The 19,559-nt window shown below is 37.7% G+C and overlaps 1 protein-coding gene across 1 annotated transcript in view; it reads left to right on the top strand.

Annotated features, from left to right (window-relative positions):
* The window catches only part of MAP7 (microtubule associated protein 7), a 103,618-nt gene that overhangs the window by 50,225 nt on the left and 33,834 nt on the right, over positions 1-19,559 (top strand). The window contains exons 3-5 of the mRNA XM_065631679.1: positions 2,277-2,345; positions 7,856-7,933; positions 19,134-19,297. Of these exons, the coding sequence (XP_065487751.1) occupies positions 2,277-2,345; positions 7,856-7,933; positions 19,134-19,297 (311 nt within the window). The remainder of the gene's footprint in view (positions 1-2,276; positions 2,346-7,855; positions 7,934-19,133; positions 19,298-19,559) is intronic.

Genomic DNA, 19,559 nt, shown 5'->3' with positions numbered 1-19,559 from the left:
TATTTGATATCCAGCATCGTTAAAATTTATGGTTGTGCCATCTGTTCTTTTCTTTATCACTTGTCACATGAATGGTCATATGAGTGTGTACTCAAACTGTCACAAAATATTCCAAGGAAATTTCAGAGAAGAGGAAACAAGGCAAAAAAAATATTACTGTGTACCTGGGCTCTGTTACAAGTGTATTATCTGCATGGCATTTAAACCATTGTTTTGAAGTTGGAATACTGCATAATCCCATGGTGTAATAATGCTTGAAGAAAATAATGTGCGTGCACTGTATTGAGATGCAAAGAAACTTGTGCTGAAGCTATTAGAACATCAGTGCTCTTACTAATGCTCCAAAACAATATTTTCACTATTTTCTAAGTTTCCTCTTCTATATGATGCCCTAGGCCAGGCTGATGGGAATCATGATGTAGGTTCCCCATGCATTACAGTGGGACTTTGTCTGAAAATGTACTAAATGGCTGATTCAGGCAGGAGGAAAGTCTGTTTTACTCCCTCCCCACCCAAGTTAAGGTAAAGAGTTTACATATACTTACTCTGGTGAATAAAATACTTTTTTCTAGGCTTAGTACTATCCATTTGGAACACTGAGAGGAAAATATAGGTTTTGATAATGGTAGATCTTACAAAACCTGGAAGTGCAAGTGTTCAGTGTTGCTCAGATTATCTTGCCAAAAATCACTCATCTACCTATAGGTCAAAATAATTCTTTGCATGAGGCCTTTAAAATGGCAAAATTCTAAAATATTTCGTTGGGCTGCCTTTAAAGTATAACAATTCTTTTTGTGATTTGGAATTAATATTTGTTAGGTTCAACAGTAACTTCTACTGATCACAAGAGCCTTAAGACAGTTGTCAGGGAGAGGAGTGTCTTTATTTGACTTAAAATGTCACACCTGATTTTTTTTTCTGAACACTGGTCTCAGCAGGACATTGCTCTTGAACGCTAACTATTTGATCAATCCTATTTTTGTTTCCCTCACCTGCCTGCCACCTGCAAAAAGGGTACAGTAAATGTCACATAGGTTTCTCCTGCAACCTTTTATCCTTTATGTTCATCTTGAAACATGCCTGTGGAAGGAGGTAAAGGGGAAAGAAACTCTTGTCAGGCCATGAAAGGGAATGAACTCACTGAGGCACTACACTAAAGCCTGTTTGTATTTTGTTGAAGCTGACAAGTATAGGAAATTGCTTGGAGTCTTCTGAAAAAAACTATTTAAATTATGTTTCCTAAAGTTGATCTAGTACAGTAATGCCTGTTTAGCTCTTGAAGCTTGAGTAATCATTTTTTCCAATTTTAATTTGTGGTGATATATTAATTTAAATATATATATGTATTCCCCCCAACTTTATTGATATAACTGTCTTCGTATCTTTGCTTGCAAATACTTTCAAGCTTTGTCATGGAAGAGTTCTTAGAATTGTTACAGTCTGTTGTATTCTGGACTCAAACACTCCTGTAGTGGAGCTGCTGGACACAAACATGAGTAGTAAGCTGAGAAAATTACACCATTTAATTTCCTGACTTGGCTTTTAATTATAAATAGGTTTTGAGCCAAGGGTATGGTTATGATTTGAAGTATAATAATGAACCTTTTGGCTTTACTTTATAAAGGTTTTTGAAGAGGCATTCAGAACACCAAAACGATCTCTTTCTAGACTGACAGGGCCTCATCAAAAGCCTGTTGAAAATAATGGGAATATCTCCTCTCTTAGATTTCATTCAGGTCATAAATTCAGTTCTGCATAATGCATTGTGTTAGCAATTTGTAAAGAGTTTATGAAGCTTTTACCAGTATCTTGTACCATACTTTAAGAGACCTAGGATCTGCAAGTCATCTTTTCTCCATTACATCTACACATTGCAACGTTTGAATGTTTGCCTCTTCAAAGTCACTCTGCAGTTTCATTCTGTTATTCCCACTAGTTTGCTTTTATCAGTGTGATTAATCCAGCTTCCTCCAAGGGAAATTAAATTTTAAAACATTGAAGACTGTTGTTCTTTGGAAGTAGTGGTTTCCAAAGTACCATTGAGAATGAAGAGGAAAAATTGGCTGCACGTGTACCATGAGCATAGCTTCGGTGTTTTCTGTGTAACCTTCAGGGTTTTTCCTGTGCAAAGTGATGTAGAATGTTATTAAAGTGGTATTTCAGAACAGTCTGGTTTCAGAGAGAATTTGGTGATGTTTAAGTTGTGTTATAATAGAGTGGTTCAGCTGTTTAGTAATATGGTTAATTAGTCTCTTCACTTTTGTTCCTTATTTTAGGAGCTGAAGCTTCTAAAATACAAGACAAGAAAGTCACTTCAGGACAAAGCAACACCGGAACTAAGCCAGGTATGCCATTCCACATGCGTCATGTTATAATGTTGTTTGCTTCAATGGTGTGTGAAGAACAGTTGTCATCTTAGGAACTTTTAAAATGTTTGCTCTTATCCCTGTCTTACTGTTTCAGTCAAAACTGGCATCAGTGACTATTTATATTTAGTTAGGCTGGAATCCCTTATTGTTTGCAAAGAAGCAAAACTGAAAATCTACTTCTATTTTAGTACAGCTTATGAATGAGGGTTTAGAAGTGAGATAAGGCAACAGAAGCCACTATACTTGCGTCTGTGCTTGCATAAGTATTATCTGCTATGAGCAAAGACTTACAGCTTTATATAAATGTGCTTCTGTGCAGACATTTCTTCACTTATTGCAAAGCATCCACATTCTGTAATATGCTCTGTGTGGTGGGCAGATGTTTGTCATTACTTCGCTATACCTGATTGGTACATTGTGGGGAGTTAATTCCATGTTCACTTACACGGTTGAAAGCGTATGAACTAAAATGCTCAATGTAGTCCTTGATGCCACGAGTCTGTTCCACTTGCATGCTTAGATTGAGATCCAGAAGAACTGCCTGTATAGCACTTCAGGTACCCAAGCTTAAAATATGCAATTAATAATGATCTTGTATAGATGCCTGAGGAAGCAGAAGTGCTTATGATGCTGAGGACTAGAGACACTGTAAGCATGTTGTTTCAGCTCCTTGGCAGCCTGGCAACTCATTGACTGTTTTGTACTGACAGACTATTCTGTGTCCCCAAACTGGGTACCTTTTGCCTGTGTCCCTAAAGGGAAGCAATCCCAGTGCTGTCTGTGTTCAGATCCCGTGCTCTGCCAGGCAGCGCTGGGTCTGACACAAAGCACAGCATTCACGGCTGCTCTCAATCAGAAAGGCAGTGGGAAAAAGAGGAGAGAACTTGGATAACTTCACCTACTTCTGTGGCAAGACCAGAAGTTTTGGTGTTGGATGGTGTTCAATATCCACCTTATCCTGCAGTGGTTCAATCCCAGTTTTCATTTCTCAGGAGGGTGTCCTAGCTGCTCCTGTGTTCTGTTCATCTATGCTGGTGTGGAGGAAGGAATGTAAAACTCCTGGGGCTGGAGAGAGGGAGGGCAGAGGCATGTGTGCAGGGTTTAGCTCTGCACCCAGCTGGGGAGAGTCCACATTGAAGAGAGAGTTCCTGAGAGCTGGTGGTTTGATTTTGTTGTTGTTGTTGTTGTTGTTTTTTGTTTTGTTTTGTTTTTTGTTGTTGTTTTTGTTTGGGGTGTTTTTTGGGTGTTGTGGTGGTATGTTTTGTGTGTATGGGGGTTGTTTGGTTGGTTTTTGTTTGTTTGTGGTTGGCTTGTTTGTTTTTGGTTTTGGTGGGTGTTTTGGGGTTGTTTAGTGTTCTGGTTGGTGGTTTTGTTTTTCGTGTGTGTTTGGATTTTGGTTTGTTGTGTGTTTTTTTTTTTAGACTGCATTTGAATTTTGTGTCAAACAGTATTTTGGTTAAAAACCAAATGGTTTGCAGCAGGAGTGACAGCTGTCACTATAAACAGTGTCATTATTGGCTGGAAGGTGTCTACAGGCTGAACAAGTATTTGGAGTTCAAGACAACTCTGAATGTGTGCATAGCAGTGCAAAGGGAAGAGACTTTGAGATCCAGGCAATGCATCTTTTCAAATAATGCTGTGGCTTACATTTCTTTTTCCCTGCAGCCACCCTTGTGAACTAACATAGAAGCTGACTGTTGTGTTCCACTTGATATCCCTTTTAGTTTCTTTAGTACAAGAAATTAGCACCCGGGAGTCAAGGGCAGAAAGGAAGGAGCCATTTGTGAGAAGAGATGGAGAGAATCACAGATGGAAATAAAGAATACTAGTAGTCTGACTTTTGAAGTCACATTGAGTGCAGCTGATAGTTACCTGAGCCACAAAAACTGGCCATACGTAATAAGTACATATGACCATTACTAACTTAGCAAAATTACAACCTAATTTCTACAAATGTCAATTGCACTTCAGAGTTCAGCGAGTATTAATTACATAGAAGATTTGAAAAGCTTGTATTTTCTGTTTGTTAATGTAATTAGGGACCAAAAATGACTGACCTTTCAGTACTGAATATCTGCAAAATACCATTCATGGCTTCTAAGCTCTTTTAAATGAATAGTAAATTCTTAAAATTAATTTTCAACTAAACAGAAGTGCTGTAAGTTAATGAAAAATATTGTTTTCATATGTAGTTTAGAGGCTTAATTTCCAGCAAAATGTACAAAATTATTTTCCCTTTTATATAGAGCTACAGCTTATTCAATCTTCAAACATCCCTCTCAGGCATAATATTAAGCTGAGCATAAGTTCATACACGTTGTGTCATAACCAGACAACTTCTACAGCAGCATACGGGTCGTCTTGGAGTGTTCTCTGTAAGGCTTTGCATATGCCCAGTTATCAATTATTTCTGTAAGAACTGAGGCATAATTGCAGGATCTGTTGCAAATTACATGTTTCCCATCTCCTTGTGCAGCAACTTAAAGCTATTGCCTGGTGACAAATGTGAGCAAAAGAAGAACACAAAGTACCTTGTGTGTTTGTCCTGGTATTCCTACTGAATAAGAAATGCCAGTCCCCCAGGGACTTGCCTGGCACGTTGTTAATGAGCAGAGCCATAAGCCATGAGAAAAATAAATGGGGAGCAGGCCCAGTGAACTTTCTTGTTCTGCCACAATTTGAAGCTAGTGAAGCTGTCTACTGGGGGTGTCAGCAAATCAGCTGGATTCAGAATGCAATTGCTGGAGGCTGGGCCTGTAGCCAAAGTATGAAGGATCATTTTTAAGGCTTAGAAAAGACATTTTAATTAACCATGTAAGATTTGCACCAGTAATGTATGCTCCAGCTTCTAGCAGAGCAATGACAATGCTGGTCTGCTACACAGGTGTTATCCCCATCTCTGTGCCAATATTGATTTAGTTCTTTGTGCTCAGGAATGTATGCAAAATAGCTTGTTACTGAAGACATATACACTCTCCATAGCCTGCACCTTAATGTGAATTCTTTTGGTTTGTTCTAACATCCCAGGGTGTTGGGAGAGAGGCTCTCTATGTGAATATTATCAGGTGTGTGATATAGAAAAAATAATTGGATATCTTCAAAAAGAATGGCAGAGGGCAGCTTTAAAAATTTATTTCATTCCTTCCATTGCTTACAATTAGGAATTCTTGAGGGAGACCTTTTCAGTTTGCCTGTCCATGTAATTCTTGTGCCTCTTTGAAGAATTGCTGCTTCTCCCTGATAGGGAAATATCTACTCTCAAGTAAAGGCAGGGAGGTGGGGGGGGCGCGGAAAGGAGAATAGTACATTCTGAAAGAACAGGATTTTGTTATTCCCCAGTGTCTCATCATTTTCTGTCAGGTTGATGTTACATTGACTTTGCTGACAGCCCTTGAAGGGAATCCTTGTTTTTTGAGGGGAATTCATATTGGGTGTGCATTATTCCACTAGCACTAATTACTCGTGCTACAGAAATTCATGTTTTGTGAATCTCTGTGCCAGCCAGAAGAGAGAAGGAATATTATTACCCTTTTGATCTTGTTCTGCCTGCTGAAGAGACTGCATGCATGCAATCAGCACATTTCTTAACTTCAGCCAGATGTTTATCTATGCCAGACATTGAACAAATCTATGCCATGCATGGCCAGGTATAGTCTCATACATGGCAGCACTGTGTGCTATTCAACCAACATTAAAAGTTTGATCTGTGCCTAGGTGATGGGTTGATTATCTTTGTCTTTGCTGGTGACTTGTTCACTTGTTTCACCTTTCATTGGGAATATAATGTTTGAACATTCATCCTACCAACTATGCAATGAGTTTTCTCCTTGCAACTCTTACTTGACATCACTGTTGATGCCATTAATTGGGGCTGTAGTCTCTGACTGTTGTTGAGATGATAGTTTTTCACGGATGAGAGTTCAAGAATATTAATAATTAAACTGAAGCTACTTGTCAGTGAACTCTTTCATCCAAGAAATCTTGTCATTCTGCTACAGAAACTTTTGTTAGAGTATGAAATGTGCATTACTGATTTTTTTTTTTTTTTTTTGTCTAATGCAAATAACTATTCAAAAAGCTGTCTAGCATATCCTCACTTCAGGGATTTATTTTTGCATATATATTTAACCTCATTTTTATGACCCATTGCATTCTTTTGCTAGCAACTTTTTTCATAGGTATGCATTCTATACACCAAGAGGCTGACTTTACATGTTTTTACAAATTGTTTACTCTTGTATTTGCACTGAAAGGTGAAAAGGATCTGTTGTCTTGATTTTATGTGCACTTCCATGGTTACAGTATTCTTGGAAGTTCTTTATCTTAAAATACTTAAAACCTGAGTTCCCCTCAATACTAAAATAAATCAGAGTCTTTCTTTGTACCTAGAAATCTTTTTTTTTATTTTTTCTATGGATTTTCTTGTTTACTTTCGTTTTCATTCAAAGCAGACTTTTTCAGTGCTAATGAAAAAGCATAAAATGAACAGCTTTTCAGGTTTAACAGAACAGGCAAAGGACGAATAGGAAATTAGTTTTGGCAGCATGCTGAGATGAATTGGTAACTTGGATTTTGTTCTCTTTTAGTCTGGAACAGGTCCACTGCTAAGGCTAGAAGTAAGGTGCTAGCTGTTGAGCATTTTGCTGTTATCCAGAGAACTCACTGAGCAAGTGATGCTTTTCCAGCCAAGCCCAAATGTTTATAGTCAAGCCTGGGCTCTGACACAGATTTTCATATTATTCTTAGTCTTATTACTGTGATCCAAGTGGCCAGGTGAGGATATTTTTAAATAAATCATGTAGCTAAGTTTCAATTTACAAAGATAGTTGAGGAAATTATCACCTTACTTTGCTGGAATTATACCAGTCCATACTGGTATAAATTATACCGGTCCATACTGTGATAAACTGTCTTAACATGTTCACCAGAGCTTTTAACACACACGTGTGCACACACACACACACGAACATCTGTGAAGATCAATATCGTGTTATCTTCAGATGCTCAACCAGAACTGCTCCAGTGTTTTGATCCAACCTATTTTTCTTGAGCAGTGAGCTCCGTCAGCCTTGTGAAATAGGGCTTATTGGCTTTTTTTGAGAAAATACTGATGAGAAGAGGGTGCTGCATTATAACAGAAGTTTCCGTGGATGCATTTTGGAGAGATGTTATGGAATAACAGACAGTATTTTGTCAGAATGGCCTCAAGCAAGTGAGTTGTTATAGGCTTGGAAACAAAAGAGAACTTCTTGGGTTGGAATTTAGAGTTACAACTTAATCCATTCTTTGGGAGTGTTTTACATCTTTATAATTAGGATACATTCATATTATTTATTTTTTTCATAAGATGGATTTCCAGAAATGCAATCTACTTTGCAAGTAGAATAACTGGAGTTTTTTAATGGTCATTCTTCTAAAAGCTTGTTTATAGTACTATTTGATTTTATGCTATATGTCTAATATTTTCACCCTCCTTTCATTTGCAGACCATCCAACGATACTAAAGGTTGATGACAGGCAACGGCTTGCTAGAGAACGGAGAGAAGAACGAGAAAAACAACTAGGTAAGGCTTACTCTGTATTGGTGGGGGTTTTTTTTGGGGGGGGGGTGTGTCTGTTGTTGTTGTTGGATTTTTTTGTTTTCTGTTGGTTTTTTTTTAATTATTTTGGGGTTGTGGGGGGGTATGTTTGTTTGTTTTTTGTGTGTGTGTTTTTTTTTCAGTTTTGGTTTTTTTTTTTTAAATGGACTATCATCTGCATGCAATGTTTTTCCCAGTGTATGTCTTGGGATTAATCATTCATATACCTGTCACTTACCTATTACTTTTGTGAATATGAATGAAAAATGGGCTGATTTCTGAAATCATGCAAGGAAGCTTCACTGATGTAAATGGAACTTTCAAGTTTTAGAGTTCTTTCTACCAATTAAAATTAGACTTCTTAATATGCTGAATGCATCCTTTATTGTCATAAAATAGAATTGCAAAATATGTTGGCAATGTATGATTTGAATAAGCTTGTATTTTTTCAGGTAAAACCTTTAGTAGACATCAAATAGATGTACTCAATATCTTATAAAATGTAACCCATGCATGAGCATGCATAGCACTATTCAAATGAATCGTGAAGTTTACTTAACAAGCAGCTGGTGATGGGCAGTATATTGAGTGAGGTGGTAGGAAAACTATAGAATATGTGAAGCCAAATTGTTGGCTTTCTGAAAACTATATGTCTGACTGCCACAACACACTATGGCAATCGGGAGGTAGGGGAGCACAAGTATTTCCTATTATTTTTCGCACATTCACCCTGATTTCTTTGGATGCTGCATTGTTCTTATGGCTTGAGAAACAGAAGTTATTTGCATCTTCTATCTTCTGTAAGTTTATAGAACTATATCATCACTCCAGCCAGGGTTACACTGCTTTTTCTTACCTGGAGAGCAGTGATTTATTGCCATTTATGTCTTAATGGCATTAATTTCCCTTCTTTACAGCACCTTGTAACATTGTACTAGCCATGCATGACTCGCTAGTGTTGTTTTGGAGGGGCAAAAGAAAGCTTTGGTTTTGGGTTGCTGAGAGGGATAATGTGACAGGATGTTTGCCAAACCCTAAACAGCTGCTTCTGGAGCTGAGGTTGATGGTATACATAGGCTTAGTTTCTTCAGGTTCCAGAGCAAATGGAGGATACTAGCACATTTTAATTAATTTGTTGTAGATGACACTTCCATGTCTTGAATTTATTTTTTCAGGTTCAATCCTTGTGTAGTAACAATGCTTTACTCAAGTGTAGAGAGAGATGCTTTTATTAAGCTTTCCTGAACTCTGATTTTTCTAGCTATTGATAAATGACTATCTGTTACTGGAAGGACATGACTTCTGTTGAGAAATATGTCATTTTGTGTGACATATTTTAAAAGGAACATTAAACTGTAGGATATTTTTTTTTAAGTTGACATGGAATCCTTCATTCCTGAATGGGAGAGTTCTGCATGTCCCTGTGATGTATAAGTGTATTTTGTGTTTCATGAAGAATTATTTTCAACTAACAAGAAAATTGAAAGTCATGTTGTACTTTCATCTGTATATTTGTCTTCTAACATTATGATTTAGGATCTGTCTCTTGAGATTTGTGTTCCAGTACAGCAAAGAAATTATTTTCACAATGGCATGCAAGCTTTATATTTTGTTTTTAGTGCAGAACCTAGATAATCAGTCACTCATGTCGTGTGAATCATAGCAAAGAAATGCCTGAGCTGTCTATCTTAAACATAAAGTTATGTAATGTCATTACATAAATGTGTTTTGCTGAAAATTAGAGTTGGATTTTGTTAATACTGGGACATCAGCCGTAAGAGTAAAGCAACTAAAGGAAGGATTTTTTTTATTTTTAATAGAATTAAGTTGGATTTAAACTTAATTACTCTTCTTTTGATTCAGAGGATCTGTCAAGTTTAGTGAAGGCTTCTTTTTAAGCAAAAGTTGAGAATTTCAGTCATATCTCAAGTGAAATTATTCTCTGTTGCCAAAAAAGGACAATGTTGAGTTCTGTAAGTGTAGAGCTTGTAGTAGTCTGTAGCAGTTTTGTTTTGTACTTTCAGCAGCTTGAACTGCAGGAGGTCATGTTATCTATCTTTTCATGAAGATTAAGTTGTCTGACCCTTTTGAGATTGTGTGGAGTACCAGTCTAATAATGATTGTTCCTTTATTTGGCAATGTTCTGATGTCACAGGAGGGTTGATTTGAGAACTGGTTTTGCCCCCTTTTGTTTATTCTCAAGCTTTAATTTTTTTTTTTTCAGGTTCTGCTGTGCTGTGATAGAGGTAGCTTTCACTGGTAGAATAGTTCAGTATGTGATTTGCTTTCACTCAGCAGTGGTATTTTAGCAGTTTTATTTTACTTACCATACCTGGGTCTCTACCTCTTCTTTTTTTAAATTAGAGTTCAGAGAGTAGAAAAGATGAGTGCTATCTTTTTTTGTCTGGATACATATAGCATTTGTGTGTCAGGACTGTTGGTATCTGCTGTTTCCTTAGGATCATGTTATGCTACCTAATCAAAAAGAATAAAAAGGCTTCTACAGAAATGCCCCTTTTACCGTAGTATATTCATGTCTAATTTTGGAACTTTCTTAGGAAACGTAGAAGGCACACAGGAACACGTATGCTATTTTGGCTAATCAACCCACAAAGAAGGAAGGATTGTTCCTTCACTGTAGGAAAGGCATTGCTTTTGAAATGCCATCCCAACACCTCTGAAAGATAAATTGTTTGGCTTTTTTTCTTTGCAACACATGTTTTCCATGACTAATAAGTTGTATTGATTTGAGGGTTTTTAGCTTTATTCTGTTCTTAGAATTACCTTTTCACATGGGCAGAAATAAAGGGATTGCTTAGCAGCCATGCTTCAAGTTTTTTTTTATTCTCCTAACCATTTGGTAATTTTGATATGCACATTGAGACCTCTAAAGGATTATTAGGGTAATCTTTACCCTTCGATTCTATAAATAATGCTTCCAATGTGTCACTTGCTCTTTAGTAATCATGTTTGCATTTTGTACTGGTATTGCTAGCACCTTTCCCACAGTGCCTATGCATGAAGTTAACACCTGTCTGTTTAAAATACTACTATCAGATTTCTCTGTGTGAGAGCAGCCTTCACGGGTCATGCAAGACGGGAATCCCAAGCGAGGTGGTGGTAGGTGAGGGTGACAGCTGTCAAAGGGGGCTGTTCTTCCAGGAGTGAAGGGAGCTGTCACACTTTGCCTGGTTCACCCCCGCACTGTGGTTCCCTCTCTGCATGTGTCAGGCTGACTGGCTGCCTTTGGCACCGGAGGCTCTGTGAGACACACATGTCAGAACTGAGTTGTTTGTGAAAGCAAACATGATAGATGGCCTGGTCAAACTGGAAAAGTTTAATACAAGTTTCTGCTTTTTCAGTAGAGGGGCTTCACCATTACCTCTGCCATATTCGTTGTATGTGTACTGGCAAATTAAACAGTGCTGAAGAGCATTCCCTGGTGCTGAAACTCAATTGTTCTTGCTATTAAACTGTTATGATGGATCCTTGCAGGGTTTTGACTTCAGTCCCTAGTTATCCCCTTGCCGATTCCCAGGCGAGGTTTGAGAATTGGCAGGAGAGGCTGATGGGCTTTTCCTCATGTTGTTTGAGTACTATTGCCACTTCTGGAGGGTAGAAGGTTAGTAGTACAGGTGAAAGTTTTCCTATGCCAGTTGGTCTCTGGGCACATTCTATTTATTAGCATAGAGCTGGTTCTCTATAACTGGAAAGAAAAATCAAAATGTGTTTTTCAACAGGGAACATTACTGAGGTTTTAAAATGGGTTTCATTTTGATGGCCTTAAGTAGTGGCCTAGAAAAGAGGAAGAGTTGGGTTGGGAATTTGCGTTTTTACTTTGCAGTATCTCAGTCCCTGGTTCTTGAGAAAACCATTTTAAATCTTCCATCTGTACATGTTTTATCTACGTGAATCCTGTGTGAAGACTGACCTTTTTGTATCACAGTTATGATCCTGACAAGGACACATGGCTCATTCAGTTTCTGGCATTGGGAACAAAAGATAGTAATCCTGCTGTCTGACTTAACTCTTCATTTGAGGATGCATGTTATTAATCTTAGTTTTTAGAATATGTTTGAGTTTCAGGTTGGCTAAATCCATTAAATTCTTAATACTTACAATGCATAAGCATCAAAATAATATTTTAAAAGAACACACTAAGATATGTATTCCTTTCCCATTTGAAAGTGATCATTGGCAAAATATCACATTAATAAAAATTACTTTTTTCTGTTAGTGAATTCTTTCTGGCTTATTGTCTTCTCTGGCAGTTGGGGACAGAACTTTATCCAACATTTCCACAGTCAGAAGCCCCACAGAAACTGAGAATCAGTGGGCCTGGAATATGAATCATTTTGGGATATCCTCAGAGGTTTTAAGTTTCAGAAGGGTTTGCAAGACAAGAAAACTATTTTTAAGGAAGATTAGTTTAAAAATTTCTGGGCTGAATGTCCCTCAGAGCATGACTACTGGGAAAAGGCTGGCTTAGGCAATCTAATGTTAGCTTCAGCTTTAATTATAGCTCTGAAGTTCACCTTTTAATTTATTTAGTCAGCCATTTCTGTGGCCTAATGGAACATTCCCATTTTTAGGTACAGTTAAAGCATCACTGATCCATTTTTCTGCTAATGCAGCAAGGAGATGATCACAGTCTCAGGCAGTGTGGAGCTGGCAGTGAGGAAAGGTGAAACGGCGGTCAGAGGAGAAAGCGATTGCTGAGGTCATTGCTGTAAAGTCAGAAAAGATAAAGGCTGGAAAGATTGACAAAGGTGATAGGATCTTTTCTCAGGTAAGCTGTCTGTCCAAGGTGGATGCAAAAGTCAGACCGAGCAAGTGCAGTGCAAGACTCATCTGCCTTCATATAGGTAGTAAAGCAGAAGTGAAAGAACTAATGTGAAGAGACAGCAGAAGGGACTGCAAAAGAGCTGGGGCGACTTCCTTTGCTTCACATGGATAAACAGAAAACAGAAGCTTTGACACTAAATGTATGTTCCCCCTTCCCTCACAGCCTAAAACCCCTGCAAAGAATTGTTCTCTGTGTGCGCGATTGGGCAAAGAAACTATGAAATGATTTCCACAAAGGAAAAGTGCATGGTTTGCAGTTAACATTTTCCACATTAAATTAGTTAATTCTAGTGTAAAGTGATTGGTTTAAAGTCTTATATGTCTCTTAATATTGGAATGTTTCTTGATTGACCTTGTTTTCTTTTGCTTTGTTATTCACTTCAGAGGTGCCAGAAATACAGCCTTAATTATGTTGCCTTGTAATCTGATCTAGCATTACTAGTTTACAAACAAGCAGAAGGTATTAACAGCATGTCTGGGGCTCAATTTCTGAATCTTGTTTTTATGCTCTAATTTTGTGTCATTGTATCACACGACTGTGTTCAAGTTTATAGATTGTACTAAGTAATGAGATACAACGCGGATCAGGTTGTGACTTTTCTTTGTATTTTCCAGTTTTAACGTAAATATTCCTATGCCATTTCAGCTTTCAACACACAGGTACTAATAGAACAACGATCAAGCTTTCTTTGAATGATTCTTGCATGTTGTCATGACAGTGTGTGCTATTACAAGGGAGAAAGGTATTGTGACGTTGTTAAGGCTTGGTGCTAAGTAAAAGCCTTTTTGTTGGACTGTACCCATGCCGGAGTGCAGCGTTGGCTCAATACTCAGCATAGATCTTAGCACAGCTTCTGGATGAGCCATCATATAAGTAGATTTTTTCTCCTTCCGCATCCTGCAAATTGACTGCTCTTCCAAGTTGATCAGACCTTTTAGCGGCGTCTTCGGTTTCCTGTAGGCTCATCTGCTGATTTCTTCTACCAACAATGTATTTGATGTATCTGTATCTATGAAACGCACTTGCTGTGCTTCTAGAAGCACACCTTTGTATTCAGAATAGGGCTTAATATTATTTTTTTTTTTTTTACCTTAGAGTAGGCTTTTTTAACCCTTAAGTAAACTTCAAATTTTACGCTAGAATACATGTTGTTAATTTCTGTCTGGGGTAGAAGGAAAAAAAGTTTCTGCAAATTCATAAATAGGGTCATGAGAATGAAATGAAAAGATTATTTTAACCTTTTTTTTTTTCCAGAAGACATCATCATATGTCTAAGGACATTAACTTATGTCACTGTATATATGTGCCTTGTAGATGTTAAAAACCTGAGCCCTTATGTTCATGCAAGAATGTCAGTAGTTCATACAGGAAGCAGTGAAAACAAAGCAGATATTATCTATTGATTATCTAATAAAAGAAAATGTAGTAATTAATACTTTAACCCCCCCCATCATTTAAAGGTAGGAAATATTATTTCCCTACCTCCAGAAAAAGTTAAATTCATGAAAACAGATATTAAACTTTTTCTCAGAAAACAGATATATTGTAAATCATGCCTTTATGTACTAGTTAATTACTTGGTCCAAGTATTAGTAGCTTCCTCATATGAACAGATGGGTATATATTTTCTGCCACCTTTTGGTTGTAACTTAAAGGTGGTAGAAAGAAGTAGCTTTTGTATGTTTGAAAATAGATCTATTTTTAAAAATAATTTATTCCAGCCTAACCCTTCCATTTGCCTTGGTTAATCCATCACTAATGTGTGTTTCTGTTATTGAGCTGTATTTCCTTATCAAAAAGTAAGATTTTTATCATTCCTTCTCTGAGGACCAGAAAGCTGGAGATCAGTGTTCTATCCAGAGGTTTAGCATTCTGATTGTCTTCCCAGCAGCGAGAGGGTATGTGAAAGTTAACTTTTACATACCGAAACATAAAAATGTTTTCAGTTCAAATACACTATTTTCATTACTTTTTCTAAACAACATGACAGGCTGAAGCCTAAGGAAATCACCACAAAAATATGCCCCAAGAAGGTCTATGCATTTACATTAGTGACAGAAGGAACAAACAGTCTCTATCTTTTATAGGCAAATTAATATTCAAGAGACATCAGTTAAGAAAGTTGTTGGGGTTTTGTTCTTTGCTTTTCTTGATTTCTCGTATTCTTCAGGAAATGCTTTATTTTCGGTAGAGAACCAAAGAGCTTTTTTTATGCTGTACTGCTGTTGTAAGCAGATTCTGGGCACAAAAGATCTAGAACATCTCAGGATCTGCGGACAACTTTTTGTCTCTCAGCAGTGACTTGTCTTGATATGATCATTAGTGTCTGTACGTAGGTGAGTATTGAGTAAAAGCCAATGTGCTGCAGCAAGATAGACTTTTGAGATATCTACTACTAAGGTACGTAAGTGCTCTTAGCTTTTTCAAAGTGAAAGGATGTTTCAAAACTTCTGCAAAACAGTTTGACTGTTTTGAAGTTTTGAACAACTACATTGTGTGGGTTACTTAGTGTGTTGAGGGTCCATGTAACAGGGTATGTGCACTGTTAGGTGTAAGAACCTAGAGCATTTCCTATGTGAAGGTGGGTCTAACTTAGATTGCAAACATATGGTGTTGCATAAGGGAACAGTCTAATTCTACTCGTGAATGTTTAGCAAGGGAAGCGAAAGCTTATTACGAAGATCAAATTGTGCAAATTTTGCATGCAATAAATGAAATGGACTCCAGATTTCCTTCTAAGAAAAATATAGGGAATGGTTCTCATTTTTTTCCAAGATCCTCTTCTGTGATATCTACAGATAGACAAATAATAAAGACTTGAAAATAAAACTAATTGCTGTAGTTTGTGCATGTTATATGATTTGATTGGCTTATTTTATTATAACTTTCTAAATTTAAAGTATTACAAGCTCTGCTTCTATAAGTATCTGTGCGATGCTATCTGCAGAACTGAAACAAACACTCTAAACATTTCTGTATTAGAAATGAAACGTAGCGGTAAACTCAAATAGGAAATAATTTTGAAGATGGAAACTGGCAGGAAAAGGAAGGAATTATACAGAAAGAACAGAAGGAGAGAGTAGTACCATATCCTCCAGAATGTCATTTAACAGTTCTTTAACATTACTGCGGTCTAGCACTGATGAACAATTATTTGAGGAAAAAGAGGAAGATAAAAACCTAGTGTTGTAATGGGAAAAATTATTAAAAGTATTTTGTTGTTCACAGTGAATTATTATTAGTTAAGTTCTGTTCAGGGCTGTAACAACAAACTATTGAGCCCTATCTCACTTCAGGAGAGTCAAGCAGACTCTGCTGCATCACCCAGCATCCCCTTTCTGCCCCATGACTTCCTCTGGTTTCAGAAGCCCCTACACCCGCTTGGCACCATATCTGCTCCCCCACCTGCCCAGGCTGACCAATCTCCACTAGGATCAGCTGCAGCTAAGAGTGTGGGAAGAAAAGGCATGGAAGCAACCTGATTTTAACCAGATCATTTCCTTGGCCCACCTGCGCTCTCAGTCCCGTGAGCAACATTGTTAGAATGGAGAGGAGGAGTACAAACTCAGGCTCTAGAGGAGGTCAGATGCTGCTGCTCTTGGTGTCGGCCAGAGCTTTGGTTAAAATGGTCGTGAAAGCACCAAAATGGATTAAAGTTAATACAATTTTAAAATATACGTGTTTTTAATAGGAAGACCTGAAGTGGTCCTATCCTGTAATAAGTGCTAACTTTCTCTGAAATTTTCATCAGAGGTTCAGGAGAAAGGAGGAGTTAACATGAAAATTTTTCAGTGCGGAATTCAAATATTAGCGATACTCTTTATTCTTTTTCTCTAAGTATAAGCACTTTAGAAATGTATTTTGCCAGTTTTTAGATGGTATTAAAGATAAGTTGTTGGGGGTTTTTTTGTGGTGTTTTTTTTTTTTTAAGTAGTTTGAAATTAACTGGGTTTCTGCTTTTAGAGCATTTTATCCACATTTGCTGAAGAAAACGAGAAATGCACATTGAGTAAGTGTAAAGAACAGTACGGTTCACTGATGCGGCTGCCTGTTCTTGGGCTGACCCTATTTTGCAATCCAACTGTGCAGAAGCTAATAGGAAGAGCAAGCTTTTGCAAAAATCACTACCTTTCTGGTGACAGGCTGATGGTGGTTCTGCCCAAGGCGCTGGTTAGCGAGCTGGACTGTTGAGCAGAAGGCAAAGACTAAAAGAGAGGATGGTACCTCAGAGGTGATGTGTCTTACGCTTCAGTTGTTCAGAATGGTAACCCAAATTCTTGGAAAAGGTGAGCTCAGAGTGAGCCCTTTACTCAGTCTTCTCTGGACCTGGGCAATAGAAAGACAGCATCATGAGGGGTCATGTAGTCCCGGGAGAAGGGCAGACCATAGTGAGAGTCTGTCCATCTATTCTCTTGGTGAGCTATTGGCTCCCAAGAAGGCGCAGCAGATGCATGTTCCCGCTTTACAAATGAGTCTTGCATTTGGGATATATTTTGTTTTGTAAGGCAGAAGAAGGAGACTTTGCAGATTTCAGTTGGCCTGGAACAGCTTTTTTCTGCTGTGTTCTGCTATTTTCTGCCTTAGTCTGCAAGTCCTTCCAGTTATTTAACTAGTTTAGCGTAGAAAAGTATTTCTATAAATGTTCTGGTGGCTCTTGCATTAGTATTTCACATTTATAGGTGTCACTTCTCACACCTATTGTTAGTAATTATCTAAGTGACTGCACTGTTCCTTGTTCTAGCTATGATTGTTCAGTTTCCCACGAACATCTTGCTGAACTTTCACCCGTCTTGCCAAGAAGGTGTCTTATGGTTGCTTGTGGCTGCTGAACAAATATCTCTCTGGGAGTCTGCACAGCAAAATTAAACAGGCTGTCTGCATTTTCTAGCAAAGTATTTGACATCTGAAATGGCAGAAAGCTGTTTTCTTAAGGGAGGTGCTTGACATATGAACTGATCTACTTAGGACAGAGATTTTTCAGGAAGCTGCGTATGCAAATACATAAGGTTTAGAGTGCAATCTAAGATCTTTATTAGGTAAGGGGGTATTTGTTTGAGTTAGGCAGGCAAGTGCAGATGAGCAGCCTGGTGAAGATGAGTCCTAGTGTTATAAAAAGCAATTGCAATGTCTGCTCTGACCACCTAGAAGAATTTGGATTTTTTGGTTTTAGTACGTGCTCGTGTCCACACACATCTCTGCTAATTGAAGGCTGGAGATGCTGTTCTAGAGTATGTGATTATAACAATAGGCTTTTTTTTTTTCCCCCTCCTCCTCTCTCTCCATAGATTTCATTTTAAAAATACTGTTTCAGACTTAAGTAGAGAGCTTCCTTACATTGCTGTCTTTGGAAATTGAAAGTCTTTTTGACACTTTGCTGTCTTGGTTCCCTGGCACTGCTGTGTAATTAATGAACTCCTTCTGTGTGTGATTTTCTAATGTGGCTCTTGGTGATGTTTGTCTCATGACTTTCATGTGTTTCTCTTCCTGCACTCTCATCTGTCAGTTCATGAAGATCCAGAGGTATCAAATGCCTGGGTTATTTAAAAAGCAAGGACCAGGGTTTTTTAGAGCACATGAATTTCTGGGACCTGAAACCATCAAGGTAGCAGTGGAGACAGATCCAGGGTATCACATGGAAATGGTTTCATATTGACTACAGTTGGAGCCCATGTTCCAGACAGTACCTTCATAAAAACTCAGACCCTGATGGGGAGCAAAATTTATCTCGTGTAGCGCTTCTTGATTTGCCTTTATTAGCTCGTCTGAAACATGTTGTTCAGAGCTCTGCAGCAGTGGAGTTATATGACAGGTTAAAGTTCACCTTTAGATTGAATTCTTTGGTGGGTAGCTTGTTTCCTTCTCATCAGCTGTTGGTGCGGCTTACAGTCCAGGTGCTAGAATTGTCATCCCAGCAACTTCTATCATAAGAGGTCTGTGTTGATCAATAAAGTTATAAAGTGGTGATAGTTTTATCTTTCTTTTTACAGTAAAAGATTACAGGGAATTGGCATGGTTTGTACAACAGATGTGTGTTCACATACATCTGACTTAAGTATTTAGGTATTTTAAACTACCAAAAAATCCTTTCTTCCACATAGAAACTATATGCTCAAATAATTTAACTATTTCTGGTGGTGATTCATAGTATGTTGAGATGATACGAATGTGTGACTAAGGTACACAATGTTTTAATATGTGAGGAGAGATTAGGATATAATATATGTATGTCTTAAGAAAATGAGTTCAAAAGTTTTTACATTTAGCTTGGTTATTCAAATTGTACTAAAGATTTCATCACATGTAGCATGTTAATACTTTTATTTCTGATTTTTCTCACAGCTGCAAGAGAATCCATCTGGCTAGAAAGAGAAGAGAGAGCCCGGCAACATTATGAAAAACACCTAGAGGAACGCAGAAAGAAGCTAGAAGAGCAGAGATTAAAGGAAGAGAGAAGGCGAGCCGCTGTAGAAGAAAAGCGAAGGCAGAGAATAGAAGAAGATAAGGTAAGAATAAATGTCAAACACTCTTCAGCTTGCTTTTACTGTAAGATATGGTACTATTAAACTTTTTGTTTAAGAGTTGATGGAAAGAATGCAACATAAGCCATGATCAGTATGAGAAAGCATGCAAAAAAAGGATTTTAAGCCTTACTTGCACAAATACTGCTTCTTAAAGTGCCCTTTAGGAATCAAATGCAACTAAGTTGAGCATGTCTGGGTTACAGTGTATGGCACTGCACAAACTCATGCAGAAAAATATAAAATG

This window comes from Caloenas nicobarica, chromosome 3 (genome assembly GCF_036013445.1).
Source record: "Caloenas nicobarica isolate bCalNic1 chromosome 3, bCalNic1.hap1, whole genome shotgun sequence".
In the NCBI taxonomy this organism is placed as follows: domain Eukaryota; kingdom Metazoa; phylum Chordata; class Aves; order Columbiformes; family Columbidae; genus Caloenas; species Caloenas nicobarica.
This window is presented reverse-complemented; position numbering and strand designations above follow the sequence as displayed.